Raw genomic sequence first — 21,060 nt, 5'->3', positions numbered from 1 at the left:
GCAAGAATTGAGGTTACAGGGAACCAGGCCTTCTTGGCAGTGGTGCCCTCTCTGTGGAATGCCCTCCCATTGGATGTCAACGAGATCAACAACTATTTGACTTTTAGAAGACATTTGAAGGCTGCCATGTTCAGGGAAGTTTTTTTATGGTTGATGTTTCATTGTATTTTAAAAAATTTCACGGGAGCTGCCCAGTATGGCTGGGGCAACCTAGTCAGATGGAAGGCATATATGATGATCGTGATGATGATGATGATGATGATGATGATGAAACAAGGAAGCCATCCAGATTGGTGTTTTATTGTAGGGGTATTTTGTAACACGTTCTGTAATAGTGCATTATTTGTATCTCTATTCTGCTTCAGTGTGTTCTGGGATACTTTGCCTGTGCAACCAAATTATTGCAGTAGCGCAATCAAAACAGGACACAAATATACCAAAACATTTATGGAATAACAGGTTGCAGGAAATTATGTGATATGCACTGATTGGAAGTGAAGCTATGACCACCTGAAATATTTTGTGGACATGATGAGCATAAATCATCAAGATGTCTGGGTGGGCCAAGAAATATGAATACAACAGAGAGGAAAAGAGATGAGACACAAATTTATCAAAGATCATGACATTTCTCAATTTAAGGTCAGTGAAGGATATGCCCATTATTTATTTTCTTCCCCTTATTAGGCTTTCCTTGTTGTTCAGGTCAGACCTCAGCACAATGATGTAGCATTTAGGGAAAAAGATGCAACCCAGTAACCCAGCACTGGAGGACAAGATGGAGAAGACCTCCACGGCTACCATGTATTTCCCTTTGGTGCTCAGGTAGGTTGGAACAAAGGTCAGCCAAACACTGCAGAAAACCAACATGCTAAACGTGATGAATTTGGCCTCGTTAAAACTGTCAGGTAACTTTCTGGCCAGGAAAGCCACAAGGAAACTCACAACGGCCAGAAAACCCATATAGCCCAAAGCACAATAGAACATGGCAGCTGAACCCTCATTGCACTCCAGGATGATCTCACTCTTCAGTGACTGCATGTCTGTATCTGGGAATGGAGGGGAAGCACTTAGCCAAAGGGTGCAAATGCCAGCTTGAAGGAAAGAGCAGGAAAAGACCACGCAATTGGCCAGCCCCTTCCCCACCCATCTCCTCATTCTGGATCCGGGCTTGGTTGCCATGAATGCTAGAACCACGGTGATGGTTTTGGCCAGAATACTGGAAAGGGCCACCGAGAAGACGATGCTGAAAGTCATTTGTCGGAAGAGGCAGGTCCCTTTTCCAGGCTGACCAATGAAGAGCAAGGAGCAGAGGAAGCAGAGGAGGAGGGAGAGGAGGAGGAGGTAGGTGAGGCTGCGGTTGTTGGCTTTGACGATGGGCGTGTCCTTGTGCTTCACAAAAGTCGCCAGCACGAAGGTGGTGATCAGGGAGAAAGCCAGAGCGGAGACAGCTAAGCTGAGCCCTAACTTTTCTTGGTAGGAGAGGTAGCTCAGCCCCCTTGGAATACACCCTGTTTGGGCCTGGTTTGGGTAGTTTTCTTCTGCGCACTTGACACAGGCATCCATATCTGGAGGGTGGAGGGGGAGAAGATGGAACAATTAAAAACGTCAAGATAATGACCTACAGCTACCTGAAAGAATCAGTTACGGCAGGCAGTGAAATTCCTCTCCTCCCTCTCCCTTTCCCCTTTCTTTTGCTTTCTGTTATGTATTGGGTTTAACACATTTTATGTTAGAAGGCGCGTTCTAACCAATCGTATAAGCGTTGGTAGACAAACGGTCTAATGGCATGTAAACGCATGCACTTTCAACTGTCAACTGTCAACAGTCAGTTCATGCTCAGCACTATTATTGTGTTGTCCAGTCAGTTCGGTTCTTGTTTTCTTATGAGTGATCTGTTGTCATTGACAAATGTTAAATAAACATAGTTGAGGAACTTATACTGCCTTGGGCTTCTGACTTTTCCCAAACATTTAACACTTTCTTTGGGTTTCCTTTGCTCTGGGCTGTTGTTGGGGGATTGTGCACACATGGGGGGCAAATGGTTGGTGGGAGGACCCTGAGTGAGAGGCAGGGAAGGGAAAACCTCTCAGGGTGAGGGACTGGGAAAACCAAAGCTTCCAGGTGAGAGCTAGAAGGGCCCCCACTTCCTGAGTGAGACCAGAGTCAAGAGCAGCTTTGGAGGGAGGACTCGGCATTCTAGTTCTAGCTCTGTTTTCATGTAGAGTGGCTTCTTTTGACTTGTTGTATTGTGAAAAAGCTTTGATAAAATCTTATTTTAAAAAGAAATGAAAGTCCCTTTTGTGTCCATGCAGTTGCATGTCACAGCCCCAAGCCCTCCCCCATTTCTTGTATAATGAAACACACGGACACCAATATTTTGGGTTGATGGGATAATTAAGGCCACAACTTTATTGGTTACAGATGTGAGCAGTATTGGAAGGCACTGGAACGGAACTGACTCTATCTGACTCCTGCCCACCATGCAGGTAGTCAGTCTCCTAAGGGTCAACCACCAGTAGGGGGAGCCCTGTTGATTTACATCAGCTACGAGCTCCCCCAGGGTTCCCGTTGGGGTTTTGGCATGGCCCTAGCCACTATCTGGGCTTCAGATAAGATCCACACCCCAGGATCCCTTTAATGGAATACCCTTAAAGAGGAGGAGCAGGTGAAGGCCACAACCTCCCCTCCATAAACCAGGTTTTACCAATGCCTAACTGCCAAACCTTACAAAGTTGTGACAATTGCTATGAGGCAGGCAAAAACCACATGGCAGGTGCCAATTCGCTAAGTGGAAAAATTCCTATCTGGCACCCTCAACAGGCGACCAACCGTGGTCCATAGCAAGGCCAAATGGTGAACGAATGAAAATAGGGCGGGAGGGCGGGAGATCCGACAAAGGAGGAGGTAAGGAGAGGGAGTTCCCTGGCCATATGGCGGTTCAAATAGGGTAAGCCATGCCCCAATGTCGACTGGATTGGTCGGCCGGGGGGCATGACGCAGCCGGGACTCCCAGTGATGCGGGCGGCTTTGTCATGCCCCCTGCTGTTCACAGGGAGTACACAAGACCTGCCTCTGGCAAGAGTAGCAGCCATCTTTGACCAACTGAACAACAGAGGACACTCGTGATTTCAGTGAGAAAGTTTGGATGATGCTGAACTGGTCTACTAGATTGTTTTTCCGTGAGATAGTAAATTCTGCTCTCATTGAAAACCATGATTACACTGGGCAGTTATCTATTCCAATACTTTATTATTATTATTATTATTATTATTATTATTATTATTATTATTATTACTACTACTACTACTACTACTACTACTACTACTATTTTGTAGTGGCTGTTCCTGTCGTTGAAAGTTTCCATAAATTAAACTGTATTCCAAAGGGGAAAGGAAAGTTTGGTGAAATTTCTGGAGATGTTGTGCAGAGCTTTTGTTGCACTTATTTATTTTTCTGGTTGCTGGGGTTTTTAGATGTGCTTTCCTTTATTCTACAACCCTTCCCACATACCCATGCTTCCTGAATACCCATGATACCCTCAGCTGAGCTTTGTTTGAGATACTCCATGATTCACCTGACAGCTGTTCATTTTGACTCAAATATTTTTACTTCCAAAGAAACCAGAGCTGAAATACATTTCTTAAGGTAAAAGGAAGAACTTGTTTTTAGCATACAGCCTGTTAACATTTTCAACATTTTCAAGCACAGTATTCAAACTTCAATTAAAGCCAGGAGAAGATGTCATGACAAAAGATCTTTTCAAATAAGGAATTGAGAGCAACCAGGGAGACTGAAGGAAATGGTAGAAATATTTAATGGACTTAAAAGAAGACCTTAAAAGAAGAACACCCCAACCCATGGAAGGTGGGAACTAGCATCATAATTTCTCTTCCTGGATTTTTATATGATTTATTGGGGTAAACAATACTTGCCAAGTATAATTTGTTAACATTTTCAAGCACTTAGCATTCAAAGCCAGGAGAAGATGTCATGACAAAATATCTTTTCAAATAAGGAATTGAGAGCAACCAGGGAGACTGAAGGAAATGGTAGAAATATTTAATGGGCTTAAAAGAAGACCTACACACCCCAGACCCATGACCATGGAAGGTGGGAACTAGCATCATAATTTCTCTTCCTGGATTTTCCTATGATTTATTGGGGTAACCAATAATTGCCAAGTATAATTTGTTAAATGTGTTCATGTTGAGTAGCGTCACCTATTTTTCTAGGGAAAAAGTATTGCTCCTACCCTTCTTGTTAGAGATAGTCCCTTCTGGACATGGAACACAATCATAGCAGCAGAATTTCTCTCCCTCCTTCTTTTTCCTGCTGTAGCCAGGATAGCAGTTGTCATTGCATAGAGAAACAGGCAGCATCTGCACCAAAACAAGAAAGGAACATTAGCAAGAGCATATTATCCACCATTCGAATGTCGCATGATTAGGACAATGTGCTGAGGATAGTGAGCATGGAGCAGTCAGCTGTTCCAGCTGTCCTCCACATGTTGAGGGCTGGATATCTGTAGCAGGGAGTGTCCTCTACATTTATCCTTTTCCAGAACAGTTTTAGGACCCTGCATTCAGAGCTCAACACCTGGAGGGAGACAGGGATGGTCCTGATGGAGAGGCGACAGTCAACAGCTCCCCCTGTCAGATCACCCCACTTGTGTGAGGAGGGAACGCCTGAAGAGGGCTGGACTACCCTAAGAATGAAAGATAGTGGCATGCTGAGTCCCAAGGATGTGGAATCCTAGCTGGGTTCAGAAGGAAGCCTGGGCTGATCTGAATAAAGCATTGCAGAAAGGTTTATGGAGGCTAATCATATTCTCTGCCTCTTTTCAATGTCATAGCTCAGTTGCCACATGTGCACTGAACAAATGCCACCTGAAAGGAAGGTGCCATCTCATCTTCCCCCCAGAGTGAGAGAGAGGGTTGGGTCAGGGGGATATTGTTTTTGCTTGTTACTTTGGTATTTCCAAGGAATGGCAGTATAGAAATGTAAAAAATAATAATATTCATTCCTGGGGAGAAAATGCCAGGATGGGGGGTGAGGGGATGTGGCCGTGAAGGTGCTTCTCTTCATGCCTCAGGTTTCATCCCAAGTCATGCTTTCCATGTTCCCCCCACCAGCCCTGCTCTGCACCTCCTCAAGCTCTTCTGCTTGGCTAGAATGTGGCCCTGCACAGCGATCATCCATCTTGCTTGCCTCTGTGGAGAACAGAGAGAACTACTGGGATGTATCCAGAAGCCTCTGTGTTTGGAGTTGCTGGAATGTAGCCTATTCAACACAGGCCAGAGTCATGCCTGCTGCTTCACCCTCTTTGGGCGCAGTCACTTCCCTCTTCCCCACCCACCACTGGCATACGATCTCTGGATGGTTTCCCCTAAGAGAATGGGGGCAAAGGGCTGAAAAAGATTCTGAGCTCCTGGTTTAATTGGCTTTCTTAATAAGGAGATAGACTTCAGCATGACCGTGAGTGAATATGGAAAATGGATTACTAGCATCAGAATATGGAAATATCCAGCAAATGGACATTCTCTCTGGTTACCCCACACCAGAAATCAAGCAATTAAAGAAAAGATTATGTGGGATTTTACCAAAATTAAATCTGGAACACAATAAGGAATTTCCAAAATTTTTGAAGCCGATCTCAATACCTGTCCTTCAGGATTCAGCTCCCAGATACTGGTGCATTTTATTAAACTTCCCATCCTCCTTGATTATTGGCTAACCCGCCTGATGATGATGGGAGTTGTAGTCCAACAACCTTTGGGACCCAAGGTTGATTTTCATGGCAGTATCTGGTCTCACACACAGCTATGTCTCACCTGGTTAAAGCTTTTATGCCACGCAATCTGATCATCATGAATGGTTAACTCCTTGCCGAAAGGAGCCTGAGGGTTCAGTTTTCCAACTTTGGCTCTAATCACCGAACCATTGGGGTAAATCCTCCAGTTTGTAACATCAAAACCTACAACTAATTCTGCATTTTCATTGAAGTGCACATTATCTCCAGCACTGTTATTGAAAACGATGCTCCGTAGAAAACGATGGACCTGGATTGAAGGAGAAGAAAAAAGGACAACCATTTCACAAAGGGACATATGTTGCTGCAGTAGAACTTCTAGTGCAGGACAGGATAACACTTCAAAACGACCTTGACAGATGAGAGAACTGGGCCAAAACAAACAAGATGAACTTTAACAGGGAGAAATGTAAAGTATTGCACTTGGGCAAAAAAAATGAGAGGCACAAATACAAGATGGGTGACACCTGGCTTGAGAGCAGTACATGTGAAAAGGATCTAGGAGTCTTGGTTGACCACAAACTTGACATGAGCCAACAGTGTGACGCGGCAGCTTAAAAAGCCAATGCAATTCTGGGCTGCATCAATAGGAGTATAGCATCTAGATCAAGGGAAGTAATAGTGCCACTGTATTCTGCTCTGGTCAGACCTCACCTGGAGTACTGTGTCCAGTTCTGGGCACCACAGTTCAAGAAGGACACTGACAAACTGGAACGTGTCCAGAGGAGGGCAACCAAAATGGTCAAAGGCCTGGAAACGATGCTTTATGAGGAACGGCTAAGGGAGCTGGGCATGTTTAGCCTGGAGAAGAGGTGGTTAAGGGGTGATATGATAGCCATGTTCAAATATATAAAAGGATGTCACATAGAGGAGGGAGAAAGGTTGTTTTCTGCTGCTCCAGAGAAGCGGACAGGGAGCAATGGATCCAAACTACAAGAAAGAAGATTCCACCTAAACATTAGGAAGAACTTCCTGACAGTAAGAGCTGTTTGACAGTGGAATTTGCTGCCAAGGAGTGTGGTGGAGTCTCCTACTTTGGAGGTCTTTAAGCAGAGGCTTGACAACCATATGTCAGGAGTGCTCTGATGGTGTTTCCTGCTTGGCAGGGGGTTGGACTCGATGGCCCTTGTGGTCTCTTCCAACTCTAGGATTCTATGATTCTATGATTCTATAAGCCGCAATTGATTGAGTTGCAATTCAGCAACACATGGAGAGCTGGGTGTTTCCCACACCTGGCATAGGTGAGGGCTTCATCCATCGGCCTACTCTTGAATTGTACATGATATGGGATCATTTGATTTTCCTTTTCCTTTCCCTGCCTCCACATGGGTGGGAGATTATGAATTACAAACAATTCACTAGACTGCCATTGCTTATCCAAGTGGATTTGCAAAAAGAAACCAAAAGAAAACTGCTCCCACATGCCTCATCGATAGCACCCCCAGGGTCCTGCTCCCAGGTCAACGTAAAACTCAGTTTGCTACCAACTTTGTGTTCAACAAGCTTTCTATAGATATGTGAGACCATGCCTCTAGCACACTCTGCACCTAAGAGTATAAATGGTTCCCACATTGATCACACTGGCCTTTATAACTTGGTTTCCAATTCAGGCATCATCCCATCTTTTACAACAAGAACAGGCTGCATGAGATCATGAAGGGAACTGGAGGGGAGATGGCTCTGGGGCTAACAGTACTGCTCTGGGTATCCACACCTTAAACATAGTTATAGTAAATCTCAACTTAAGTTTCTTTAATTTTATTACCTGCCATGGTTCCACATTCTGAAATGTCATTTTTCGTCCTTCTTTCAATCTTCTATGCATGGATTTGAACTGGAATATAGCATTCAGAGCATGTGCCACAGCATAGATAGCATTGTAGACATTGTAGCTGTGGCCAGTCATTTTCATTTCAAACAAACCTCCAGGAAGACTCTCCAGATTCTCTTCCCCAGTGCAGGTTTTATTCTCCTCTCCTTCCCACTCCTTGGACGTTGTTAGCAAACAGTCAAAAGCCTGTTCCCAGAAGTCTTGAATAAAGCCATCTCTTTTGAACCATGAAGGTCTTACCATCTCAAGGAACTTTTGGAAACCCTCAGGCTGATTTGAGTGAACTGTGAAAGATATGGTACCATGGAAGGTTTGTAAATCCCAAATCTTTTGCATAGAGTGTGATGCAAAATCCCAGTGAGATGTAACAATCCAGACTTTTCCAAGAGGTGGCAATTCCATGAATGGTGCTGCAAAGAACAACATTCTCAAAGCCTGAAAGGATGGAGGTTCTCCATATACAAAAAACACATTGGCTTTCTCCTTGAAGACAGTTAAATAGTATTCTACACGTTGTGAAACATATTCTATAATCTCATCCACATAATTCCATTTTGGTATTCTTATGATGAAGGCATAACAGATGCCATTTTCATCAAGCATTGGGGCCATTGTCTGCAAAAACTGGTCCCCTTTGTCATCATCCACAGCCCAGAGCCCAATCCATGTCCATCCAAAATGTTTGAGTAACTGCACAACCCCGATGTGCTGTTGGGCTTCATTTGGTACCATCTGGTACAAAAAGGGGAATAAAGTGTTGGCATGTTGTATTGGCAAAAATGATCCATAAGTGAGCTGAAATAAAATGCATAAATATTACTCAAACGAGAATGTTCAATGAATCTATTCCAGTCGACTTGTATGCCATTTTATCTGTGGAATATCAGAATAACACCATCTGCAAGTAATTGCATTGCTAGGTTTAAGTACTCTTGCTCCCAATACTAGTGCTTATTTCTGGGAGTGTAGAAAAGGGGGTCTCTGCTATGAAGTATTTAAATGTGTTGCTTCAGGTCGGTCATATGCTGCCTTCATCTGTAACAGAGGATCTTACAGGAATCCAGAATCATGTCAAAAGGGTGGATCCAGGGCTGGATTTAGGGTTTTGTGAGCAGTGGGTGCTGAGAAAAGGTGGCGCCATTTTAAAGATTTTGTCAGGGTCCTAGAGTCCCCATCCTCCTTCCCTGCTTTCCCTGCTTTGGGGAGGAGGTGGGTGGGCTCCAGGACCCTCCCAGAGCCCTTCTTCTTCCTTCCTAAAGCTTGACTTCTCCTTACCAACCTGGGACACACACACACCAAATTACCCAAGTCCGCCACTGCTCGCAGCTGGTATATCAACAGTGATCTTGACTCTACTGCCAACCTTCAGCCTATTAAGCTGAAAATGTTGAGCGCTAACTCAAAAATGCTGTCACTGAGTTGGACTTTAATGCGAATCAACCAGAAAACATATGGAATTTACATCCTAATTGTTAAAAGCTACAAGAATGTTATTGGCTCAAAATGGAAATATTACTTTGTTCTGTCCCTAGAAAGAATGCTTAATAAAGATTCAGATTTGACTAAAATGCAAACGGCAACATTTTATTTTAAGAGTGCAAATGGCTAGTAAATATATAAATGAATTGTAGGGAAACTAGTGGCTAACAACAACAATAACAATTTTATTATTTATACCCTGACCATCCAACTGGCCAAGAAAATAATTATCTCCTGCTAAGCAAATTCGATTAACTTTTCAATTTTTATAGGGTATGGGTTAATTTTATGTTAATCTTCATTTACTTGCATGATATTATGATGTGAAGCAAATCTTTGGGAGTTTTGTTGATTATAGATAATAATTGTGAAACAAATAAAGAAAAGGGTCTTTTTGTGCGCATTCTGTAAATCCGTTGTTTAATGCCAATGAAGGACACAGGGTATTAACAAATCATCACCTAAATAGACCACAGAGAGCTGGTACACATTGGGGCTCATGCAAGTAAGGTGTCAGATTGCTTTGTGTGCAAACATGCAAGCTTGATCCCAGCTCCCTCTTCTCACTTTTAACACATTTTGTCACCATCTGGGATGAAAGCAGGACTTTCAGATTGTGAGAGAGGCTATGAGGGAGATCAGGAGAGTCCTATATGTTAAAAGGCACTTCAGGTGGCCTTGGGACAGGACTGGTTCCTCCAGATCCTCGGTGCTTCTGATCTCCTCTACAGGCCCCACATCTTTCCCTCTGAGGATGTCGCCCCATTGTCTATGTCAGACAATGTTCATAGCATACAGCTCCCAACTAGAGATCGAAGTCATGGATGAAAAGGTTGAACAGGATCCAGGAAAGAACAAAGCTCTGCTTAAAACTTGTTGATCCGCACAGTTTGCCAAAGAACTGTCGATAAACCTGATAGCAGTATCATTAAACCTGCATTTATCCAAAGGATGACAGGAAATTTTTCTGAAATCATGATCATAGAATCATAGAATTATAGAGTTGGAAGAGACCACAAGGGCCATCGAGTCCAACCCCCTGCCAAGCAGGAAACACCATCAGAGCACTCCTGACATATGATTGTCAAGCCTCTGCTTAAAGACCTCCAAAGGAGGAGACTCCACCACACTCCTGGGCAGCAAATTCCACTGTTGAACAGCTCTTACTGTCAGGAAGTTCTTCCTAATGTTTAGGTGGAATCTTCTTTCTTGTAGTTGGGATCCATTGCTCCGTGTCCGCTTCTCTGGAGCAGCAGAAAACAACCTTTCTCCCTCCTCTATGTGACATCCTTTTATATATTTGAACATATATCTATCATATCACCCCTTAACCTCCTCTTCTCCAGACATGATCCCACCATGATGGGAGCATATTCACCCAGTGCTTTTCAAGCTGCACTGGCTCCCGGTGGAGTACAGGGTCAGATTTAAGGTGCTGCTTTTGACTTTTAAAGCCCTTCACAGCCTGGGACCCTCGTACCTACGGGACCGCCTCTCCCGGTATGCTCCACAGAGAGCCTCAAGGTCCATAAATAACAACACCCTAGTGGTCCCAGGCCCTAAGGAAGTTAGATTAGCCTCAACCAGAGCCAGGGCCTTTTCAGCTCTGGCTCCAGCCTGGTGGAACGCTCTGCCTCATGAGACCAGGGCCCTGCACGATCTGATTTCTTTCCGCAGGGTCTGTAAGACAGAGTTGTTCCGCCTGGCCTTTGGCTTGGAGCCAATTTGATTCCCTCCCTCCCTCTCTTTCTATTTCCTTTCCTTCTCCTCCTGCGATGAGGCTGCATTTTAATATTTTAATGTTTCAATATTTTAATGTATTTTAATTTTGTTTTTAAGTTGTAATCATTCATCTTCTTTTTATTATTGCTTGTAAGCCACCTCATTCACTGTAGAGGAGCACGAGGTGAGACAAGTATTGAGGATGGTGAACCCGAGGAAGGCGGCTGGACCTGACGGCATCACTGGAAAGGTGTTGAAGGGCTGTGCGGATCAGCTGGCGAGGGTCTTTACTAAGATCTTCAACAAGTCCTTACACCAGTCTACTGTCCCACCCTGCCTGAAGTCGTCAACTATTGTCCCTCTGCCTAAAAAATCCACAATCAGTAGTTTGAATGACTACAGACCAGTTGCACTGACTCCAATCATCATGAAGTGTTTTGAGAAACTGGTGCGCCGTCATATTATTTCCTGTCTTCCATCAACTTTTGACAACTACCAGTTTGCATACAGGGCAAATAGATCCACAGAAGACGCTATCACCATCACTCTCCATGCTGCTCTGTCCCATCTGGAGCAGCCGGGGAATTATGTGAGGCTGCTGTTTGTGGATTTTAGCTCTGCTTTTAACACTATCCTCCCCCATAGACTGGTGTCCAAGCTAGAGACGATTGGACTCCCCAACTCCACCTGTCTCTGGGTTTTGGATTTTTTGTCAGAACGTTCTCAGAGGGTTAGAGTAGGGTCACATGTGTCCACAGCCCTTAGCCTTAACACCGGCTCACCACAGGGTTGTGTGTTGAGTCCCCTGCTCTATGCTCTCTATACGTATGACTGTACAGCCATCTACTCCAGCAACAAAATCATCAAGTTTGCTGATGATACTACGGTGGTGGGGCTCATTTCAGGAGGGGATGAGTCCGCCTATCGGGACGAGGTGGAGCGGCTTTGTGTTTGGTGTGGAGAGAACAATCTGGCTCTTAATACGGCTAAGACCAAGGAATTGGTGGTGGATTACAGGAAAAAAAAGGCGGACATTCAGCCCTTGTATATCAACGGGGAACGGGTGGAGAGGGTGGCGGAATTCAGGTTTTTGGGAGTGACTATGGATCAGGGCATGACTTGGAGCGCAAATACCACTGCTCTGGTGAAGAAGGCCCAGCAGAGAATTTATTTCCTCAGACTCTTAAAAAAGAACAATCTGAGTGAGAGACTGCTGGTGTCCTTCTACCAAGGCTCCATAGAGAGCATACTTACATACTGTATTTGTGCTTGGTTCTCCAGTTGTACAGCTAGGGAGAGGAAGGTGCTCCAGAAGGTCATAACCACAGCCCAAAGGATTATTGGTCACCCTCTCCCACCTTTGGAAGAACTGTACGGTTCCCGTTGCCTTAGGAAAGCAAACAACATCCTGCAGGATCCATCTCACCCGGGATACAGTCTGTTTGCACTACTGCCTTCTGGCAGGAGGTATAGAAACATCAAGTCAAGGACAAATAGACTGAAAAACAGTTTCTACCCAAGAGCTGTGGCCTTTTTGAATGCTGTAACTCGATAGTGAGACCTGGGAGTTTGATGGGTGTGGGTGTGGGTGTGGTTGGAAGGTGGTTTGTTTGGTTGTTGTTGTGTTTTGCTTTTGTTGTTTTTAAGGGATGGCATCCAATTTCGTTGCACTTGTGCAATGTTGCACTAGTGTAATGACAATAAAGAATCTATCTATCTATCTATCTATCTGAGCCCAGCCTTGGCTGGGGAGGGTGGGGTATAAATAAAAATTATTATTATTATTATTATTATTATTATTATTATTATTATTATTATTATTATTCTCCTCTCAGGAACAGGCTTACCTGTGGAGTCTTGTACATTGCTGAAATGATGGCCACATTCGCAGAGATTTCGGAGATGCATCCTCCGATCAGAGCTATCACTTTCTTCTGGTTGTGACCCTGGAAGTTGGGGACAAACCTCCGTTGTGCCGAAAAGAGGCTGAGGCTGGCCTTATAGGTCATCCTGGCAGTGTAGTAGCTGTTGAGGATGTGAAATCCCAGAGAGACGTTGGATAAAATGTCGGGGTTTTCATTGATCTCTTGGACAGCAAATGCCAAGGCCAGGATGTGCTGGTAGTTCTTTGGCACCGAACTGTCATGGAAATTACAGGTGTTATAGCTGTTGACAAACAACAGTAACAGAAGCAACCAAAGGACATCCATACTCTTCTTCTCTCAGCTGCTTGTTTCCAAGATTGACTTGCAGTTTGAACCTCAGTTGAGTCATTCCCTTTGCCAATCAACTGAGTATAAAAAGTAAGATTTTCTTTGCATGTTTTCATAAGGTACATAAAATATTTTGTTTAGTTTTAATCTTATTTCTTCTGGATCAGTATGTTTATTCATTATTAGTTAATAATAATAATAATAATAATAATAATAATAATAATAATAATAATAATACCTTTATTGTCATTGCCCCCTTCGGGGACAACGAAATTACTTGACTGCTCCATAAAAACACTAATTAAACAATACAGTATAATACAGCAAGGGAGATTAGTAAATGTATAACCTGCCTTTTCTCCCTGAGTTTTATATACCTAACCTTTCTCCCAGTTTCTTTCATTATTCATCTTGCTAATCAGCCACATGATTACAATTTTCATCCTTTTTCTGGCATTTCCCAAAATCACTTTAATTCCTATTTATTCGATTTATTATTGTTTTAACTCATTGCACCATTAACTTAGCACAATTTCCCCTTAAATTCGTGCATAGAGAGAACCTATGTGATTCCTCTATCCTAACTTTTCTCATGCCACTATGGGCACACACTTTCCCAGGCCCCCCCCCCCATTTGATCATTATTTCCTTCCTCAGTTCCAGTTTAGGGCTGTGTTTCAGGGATGATGTGCTTCCTAGTATTTTAAAAGGAAACTCTAAGAAGAGAAGTAATATAGAATCAGACCCTTTTGCCAACTCTCTGCTGACAATCTCATTACTTCATTCTATACAGAGGGGTCCAGACTATATTTCCAAATGCATCTAGCCAAGACATTCTCTCATCATATTTGATTGCTGGTTCATCTCCAATGTACTTAAAGCAATAAAATATTTGACAGCGGGAGGGAATAACTAGCTTTAATATCACCCAGATTTAGTGATGCTTCCTCACTCCTGTCTTCATTGAAGGAGCTTGCCGGAGCAAAATCCTCCCTGTAGCTATTCTGTGCAAGGCTGGTGGAAGTGCTCTTGTGAGACTCGGCCACACTGAGATTTGTTGTGTGGCAGAGACTATCACAGGCAATGGGTAGCAAAGCAAAAACGCTTTATTCTTATGCAAGAATGGTGGCTCATCCATCTCATGGCGCAGACAAGAGACTACAGGGGCTGCAGGTTACACATATGGTTTTATACTGTCACATATGCAGCTTGATGACCTGTTTGCTCCCAGCTTGACTCACCTTTATGTAGGAGCTAACCATAACCTTTGATAAGCCGCCTTCATTATGCATTTTGGGGGGGATTTCCACTGCCCCTTTGTTCCCTCTATTATTTCTGGTTTTGCTCATTTCTCTTGAGCAGAGTGCCTCAATTTCCCAACACAAACACCAACCTAATTCCAATACAGTGCACAACTTCCATACATTTCAAGAACACTTTTGAGAGAAAACTATGAATGCTTTCTGCCACCAATATGCTGTAGGTGCCACTTTTCTCACTCCAGAAATGAACAAACACAATTGTTCCTTAAATATAAGTTCTCAGCAACTATACTTGGAACTTAATACATAAGCAGCATGAGTGAGAGGGAGAGATGGTGCCTTACATGGGCTCATTAATCACAATCTGTGTCGGCTGTTTCAGGAACGAGAGGAGATTATGGAGGAAGACGACCTGAGAAACAATCTCTCCAATGACCAGGTCTCCAGGATGGTAAAATTCATGAGGGATCGGGAGGGGATCATCTTGTATGCTACAGTTAATGGAATGTTTCTGGCCCACAACATGACACAGCAATACAAGCAGAAGCACTGCAACCAGCATGATTCTGTTGGAAGAACAGAGCCATGAAACGCAGCCTCCCATCTTTGCCTCTGCAGCATCACATACCACGTTCATCAGGATTGACCTCAACAAGATCTAAAATCATTCTTTTTGTTTTAAAAATCCTCATACAGAGCAACGGTTATCACAGCACTAGTGTATAAAGAGGGGGAAATGGTGCAACCTTGCAAATCAGTTTGTCCAAAAGAAAGGGAGGTCAGTTAGGATGAAGCAGTTAGCTTGGATATGTGTGTTAATTAAGAGCCATAGAATGAGGTCCAATTTTCCAGTGGCCAAAGACGAATGCCCTAACAAACAGAGGGGAAATGATCATAACAGGAATGATACAGAGTCCTGCCTAGACCCAAATCTAGTTCTAAATAATGTGAGATCTTTATAACTTCAGATGGTGATTGTTGATGTAGCTGAAGAGCTCTGGAAGCACTTTGTGTTTTTCAGGATGGAAACTAGCAATTCTACTAATGATGGGGAGGATTATCTGTTCTCCAGGGTGTTCCTTGTTGTGGAAGTTGCATTATGCACGATGAACCTGTGAGGAGTCATCCTCCCAACTTGGAATCCTATGAATCTTATTATTTCTTTTGATGAGTAATTAACAGGAGGAGGCACTTAGCTCAGTAGGTCCAAACTTCACCTGCCCAGAACTAGAGGAAATAATAATAATAATTTATTATTTATACCCCGTCCATCTGGCTGGGCCCCCCCAGCCACCCTGGGCAGCCCCCAACAAAACACTAAAATACAATAACCTATCAAACATTAAAAGCTTCCCTAAACAGGGATGCCTTTAGATGTCTTCTAAAAGTTTGGTAGTTGTTGTTCTCTTTGACATCTGGTGGGAGGGCATTCCACAGGGCGGGCGCCACTACCGAGAAGGCCCTCTGCCTGGTTCCCTGTAACTTGGCTTCTCGCAGCGAGGGAACTGCCAGAAGGCCCTTGGCGCTGGACCTCAGTGTCCGGGCAGAACGATGGAACACATCCCTGATATTGGGCATAATCCAGCAAGCCTTCATTTCCCCCCAAAATGTGAAGGCCTAGAGCTAAAGGTACAATCACAGCCTAGGGAAATTCCAGGATCAGATGCATTGTGATTATGGGTTCATCTCTTTAAATTATTTGCCCCATTAAATTTTATTTGTGTATTGCGTTATTATCAAACGTATTTGTTTATGCAGTATTATCAACATGAATGTCATCAAATAATATCTATACATCATTTTCATATAGTTTTCCCTCAAACCATAATTTCCTGTAGACCTCAGATCTATATTGCACAACCGCTCCCATGTCAACATGAGAGAAAGGAAGAAAGGACTGTTTCGCTGTAGCTGCAGCAGCATCTTTTTACTGCCCTCTCTCCAATGTGAAGGAGAAGAAAATTACCTCCCTGCAAGCAGGAAACTGGGGCAATGGCTTGGCCAGCAGACAAGTGGGATCCAAACTGGGAGGAGCTCAATTGATACAACAAGACAGAAGGCAGAGGAAGGAAGTTTCGTGCGTGTCATCGCAGGCTCAGAAGGGCCATGTCCCCCCCCCCCGGGAAATCAGAGCCCCCCTTTCTTCGATTTCAAGGGGGAATAACTGTCTGCTGAGGTCGGGGCTCCCCCCTTCGCCCACCAACCTGCATCCCGAGGAGGCCTGGCAGCCCCCTAATAAGGAGACCCCCACCCCCCCAAATAAAAGCCCCCTCCAGCCCCCAGCTCCCCTTTGCAAGAAACATCCCTGGTGCTGGTGTCTGAGGAGCCCCATGCACAAACACACGGTGTGTGGGGGGGAGAGACAGAGAGGAGCCCCCGCAGCCCATTCCCTGCAACAGACCCCTCCCCTCTTGGGAAGATGCACCCCCCCCCCGCAAAAAAGCTCCCCTTTTCCAGCTGCTCTTTTCGCTCCGTCTCCGGTTGAGGCTCCTGCCTGGGGATGGTTTACCTGGAGACAGGCTGGTCATTGCCAGGGCGCTTGTTCATTGGCCGAGCTGGGAGGGACTTTTCTGCTCCGCCAAACCAGCCCCTGGCCTCCCCCCCCCACAGCCCCTTGGAGGACGAGCATCCAGGAGGAAGGGGCAAGGGACACTCGGGCTTGAATCGCCCCTCACCCGCCTCGGCCCAGGAAGAGGAGGAAGAGCCCTTTGCTGCCTCTGGGCGACTCCCCTCCTCGCCCCGCCAAGGACCGGAGCCCTGAAGGGTCAGGGGGCGCAGGAGGGAGGGGGAGATGCCTGGGGAGGGGTCCCCACAAAGAAGCCTGGGGGGTTGGGGGAGAAAGATCGCGCCCCTGGGCGTTGCTTGTGGGCAAAGGTGGAGGGGTCTCTCTGGCTGCAGGGAGGAGAAGCCCCCTGCCCTGACAGGTGCAGATGCTGCACCCGGGAATACGGAGGGGTTGGGGGGAGGAAGGAAATTGGACGCCCCCAAAACACGAAAGGGAGGGAAGGGAGGATCTGAAGTTGGAAGGAGGGAAAGGGAGATAAGACAAGAGTTGTTCTTTCCCCTTTATGGGCTCTGCTGCCACAGAGACCTGCTTGGTTCAGAAGCCCCCAATAGTCACACCCAAAAGGCACCAGCCCCCCCCCGTCCCTAATGCCCCCAGAAGACAGAGTGGCCTCTCTCCTCCCCAACAGCACAAAAGGCGGAACCTATTTACCCACCCTGGAAGAATGGCAGATGAAGCTGATGGACTATATGGAACTGGCAGAAATGACTGGCAGAATCCGAGACCAGGGAGAAGAGTCGGTGGAAGAAGACTGGAAGAAATTTAAAGACTATTTACAGAAATATTGTAAAATTACCGGTAATGAATGTTAGAATGATGTTGGATAGGAATTAAGTGGTTTCCAGCTGTAATGCTTTAAGGGAATATGAAAAATGGGTTGTTAATAGGGAAAAATCTAATGTTACTATTTTAAGACCAAAGATTAGGATAAACAAAGAGGGTAAGGATTTGCTGAGCCAACAAATTGAACTGGAATACAAAAAAGGGAGGTATGAGGAGGTCCGGGAAACAAGCTAAGGAAAATAAGTAATAGAAAAATGGAGTGGTTTTTAATCATTTTTATTTTGTATTTTTTTTTCATTTTGTATTGTAATATCTTAAAAAAACTTAATAAATATCTTATAAAAATAAAATAAACAAAAGGCGGAACCTAAAAACATCGCGGAGCAGAACCCTTGAAGACTCGGAGGAAATCCTTGTATTCTTGGCTTCACTTTGCGGCAAGGAGCTCAGGGCAGAGTTACATCCTTGCTTCATTCACAACAATCCTTTGAGGAGACATGGGTTGGTCTATTGAAGGATTGCTCTGCCAGAGTCACCCCAAATGCAAATCCACCCCAGGATCACCTTTTGGGGCTGTTACGGCTGTGAAATGAGGGGATTTAAAAGTGTGTGTGTTTGGGAGCAGAGAAAGTCCTTCAGCATCGCCTGAAGTCTCGCCCCCCCCTCTGCCCCTCTCCCCCCCCCCCCCCCCGCAGTGGAGGACACCCTGGTGGAGCTGGACTTCTTCCAGGAGAGCTACCCTTCGGAGAAGAAGTCCGGGGAGTTCCTGCTGGAGTTTGACAACGAGGAGATTCTGCACGTGGACTGGGAGAAGAAGCAGAACGTCTGGAGGCTGCCCGACTTCCAGCGCTTCTACAGCTTTGAGATGAGGGCGCCCTGGCCAACATCGCCCTCATGAAGAACAACATGGAGCGAAGCAAGCACACCCGTGCCCTGAATGGTAGGGCACTCGAGGGGGGCAGGGGAGAGAGCTGAGGGGCAGACAGGGGGTGGTCTCTTGGCTTCTGACAAGGAAGACCTTTCAGGACCCCTTTCTGCCTACCCAGAAGGAACTCTGCTCAAGGGAGCCAGTCCTTGGCTGACTGAGACAGGCTAAAATGGAAGAAAAATGAAACGGGAGGGGCACCATTGCACTTTGTACAAGCTCAGAGGCATTCCCAAACCTGAACACCCGGTGCAAATATACTCACAGCAGCTAATGGTGTGGGAGATTTTGCAGTCAAATCTAACAATGCATATTCTTGCTAGTTAGCATGTGAAGGGGTCAAGTCCAGAGAGCTGTACTAGTGATACAGGGACCATAGAAAGGTAGTTGGTAGAGAGGAATTTGTGTGATGGGGGGAAGGAGAAAATAATATTTTCTTCTCTCTCTCTTCCTTTGAACAATGGTGGAAGCAGACTGGCCGTCACTTGCTCCAAGTTCAGGCACATGCCTGAAGTTGTTTTTTGCTGTAAATGCAAATATTTTGTCCGTGTTGTTTTAATGCTGTTGGTGCTGAGGATGAATGCTTGACTGTGAGCAAATATATGTTTTAAACTTACTTTTCAGCCTGTAGCAGGTTTCTTTGATAAACTGGGGGGAACAAAGGGAGAGATCAGCCTAATAGCTAATTGCTATGTTTTCAGTTTATAGACTGCTTAAAATGGGTTTTAATCCCATTTCTTTCTCCATCTCCTTCCTCAGTTGCTCCTTCAGCCATTGTGTACCCAGAAAATGCTGTGGAACTGGGGGACCCCAACGTCCTCATCTGCTTTGTGGACAGGTACTCCCCCCAGTCCTGAACATCACCTGGCTGAAGAACAATGAGGTGGTCTCTGAGGGCGTGGAGGAGATAGACTTCTATCCTAGCATGGACAACACTTTCTGCAAGTTCTCCTACCTCCCCTTTGTCCCACAGCAGGAAGACATCTACATCTGCCAAGTGGAGCACTGGGGCATCCCAGAGGGAAAGATGGAGAAAATCTGGCATAAGTACCGGACAGGATTGGGGCTTTTCTCTGGGACTTGAACTCACAAACCCAGATTTTTAGCTCATAAGAAGCAAGTTCAGATTATCAGATCAATTTATTCAATTGAAGTATATTTGCACTTTTGCATAATTCATTGTGCTCTTTCTAGCCATAGGACAAAATAAGGTGCTCAGCTCCCTTCAAGGTATTGTCCCTCAATTTAACTTAAAAGTGTATATTAAAGGGTGTAGGGTGAGTGTGTCAGGACTCTTGGGTTCTTTCTTCTGCTGAACACACACAGAGAAACAGAGTCCCTCCTTAGCCCTGTCCTCTCTCTCTCTCTCTCTCTCTCTCTCTCTCTCTCTCTCTCTCCATCCCAGTTTCCAAGGTGCCCTCTCCCATCCCAGAGATGATGAAGAATGTGCTGGGTGCCCTGGGCTTGGCCTTTGATATCCTGAGCATCATCTCTGGCACCATCATTTTCTTCAAGGCCATGAGGATTAACAGTCACAGGGGCCTCTTGTGAGTTGAACCCGTTTCACTTCATGGGCAAATTCAAGGGAAGCCAAAATAGGGGACAGCGGCTTTGTCATAGCAATGGAGTAGGGTGGGCCTCATCCTGCCCAGAAGCTGCTCAACCTCAATACTCCCAGCTCACAAGCTCCCTTCTCCTTTCTTTTCAGATAATGGAGGATTTGTTTCCTGACAGCCTCTTCTGCAAGGCCCTCTCAGCTCAGCTCCTTTGGCAAGAGTCTCTTCTGCTATAAATAAGCTGGAAGGAGTTGCTACCTCTATGTGAAGCTTATTCTTAGAAGCTTTTCTGATAATGTGTTTAACTTACGAGAACAATAATGATAGCCAAAGATCTTAGGCAGACTTACTGTACATTACTCTTCTCCCTTTTATGTTTCCCTCTTAACAAAGAAATTGCCCTCAGACTGTTGACAGCTATACTCCGATGTTTTTTTTACAAGGGGAGGCCATCAACCATAAGGGTTTTTAATGCAAAATCTGTTTCCCAACATCTCTATGCTTCAAACATCTGGTACAATGGCTCTTTTCCTAAGTTGGACGGGTTCCAGGCAAAGTTTCTTTGATCCTTACAGGTCCCAAACTGTGTCCCAAATTCAATTCTATTTTTGGAAACAGGTCAATGCTTGGTGGGCTGCCTTGAGATACTGGCTCAAGATTTCAGTATTCAGCCTGGGGAAGGGATTATTCATACATTTAACCAACGAGAAGTTTGTCAGCCCATGGCTGAAAAACATGGCCAGTAAAGCTACCTTGGTTGGACTGCCATCATCCCCCTTATATCATCTGGGTTACAACACTCCCCTTGAATCCCTGAGGCAAAGGCTTTGAGACATCTCACATAGCGACCTGCAATCCTGATCTTATGTAATTTGTAGCCCAGTTGCAGCTGGAACCCAATACAGGTATGA

The 21,060-nt window shown here is 44.9% G+C and overlaps 2 protein-coding genes and 1 pseudogene across 3 annotated transcripts in view; 1 reads left to right on the top strand and 2 right to left on the bottom strand.

Annotated features, from left to right (window-relative positions):
- LOC310693807 (vomeronasal type-2 receptor 26-like) overlaps positions 1-14,956 on the bottom strand; it is a gene marked incomplete at its 5' end in the record, with an annotated part of 31,081 nt that extends 16,125 nt beyond the window's left edge. The window contains 2 exons of the mRNA XM_083476184.1: positions 14,664-14,830; positions 14,948-14,956. Of these exons, the coding sequence (XP_083332310.1) occupies positions 14,664-14,830; positions 14,948-14,956 (176 nt within the window). The remainder of the gene's footprint in view (positions 1-14,663; positions 14,831-14,947) is intronic.
- On the bottom strand, positions 313-12,959 carry LOC310693028 (vomeronasal type-2 receptor 26-like). The gene is made up of 5 exons (XM_083474626.1): positions 12,692-12,959; positions 7,578-8,438; positions 5,835-6,062; positions 4,256-4,382; positions 313-1,568 (listed from the first exon to the last, which is right to left on the bottom strand). Exons 1-5 carry the CDS (start codon positions 12,851-12,853, stop codon positions 667-669), a joined length of 2,280 nt encoding a protein of 759 aa, XP_083330752.1. The 5' UTR covers positions 12,854-12,959; the 3' UTR covers positions 313-666.
- Positions 14,957-15,425: 469 nt separating the features above from the next.
- Positions 15,426-19,952, top strand: LOC310693806 (RLA class II histocompatibility antigen, DP alpha-1 chain-like; annotated as a pseudogene). Its single transcript, XR_014530124.1, has 4 exons — positions 15,426-15,433; positions 16,806-17,083; positions 18,364-18,608; positions 19,353-19,952. The product of XR_014530124.1 is annotated as an RLA class II histocompatibility antigen, DP alpha-1 chain-like (transcript).
- The last annotated feature ends 1,108 nt before the right edge of the window (positions 19,953-21,060 follow it).

The sequence above is a fragment of the Podarcis liolepis genome (genome assembly GCF_965112155.1).
Source record: "Podarcis liolepis genome assembly, chromosome: 14".
In the NCBI taxonomy this organism is placed as follows: domain Eukaryota; kingdom Metazoa; phylum Chordata; class Lepidosauria; order Squamata; family Lacertidae; genus Podarcis; species Podarcis liolepis.
The sequence above is the reverse complement of the archived record's forward strand: the minus strand, read 5'-3'. Positions and strand labels throughout refer to the sequence as shown.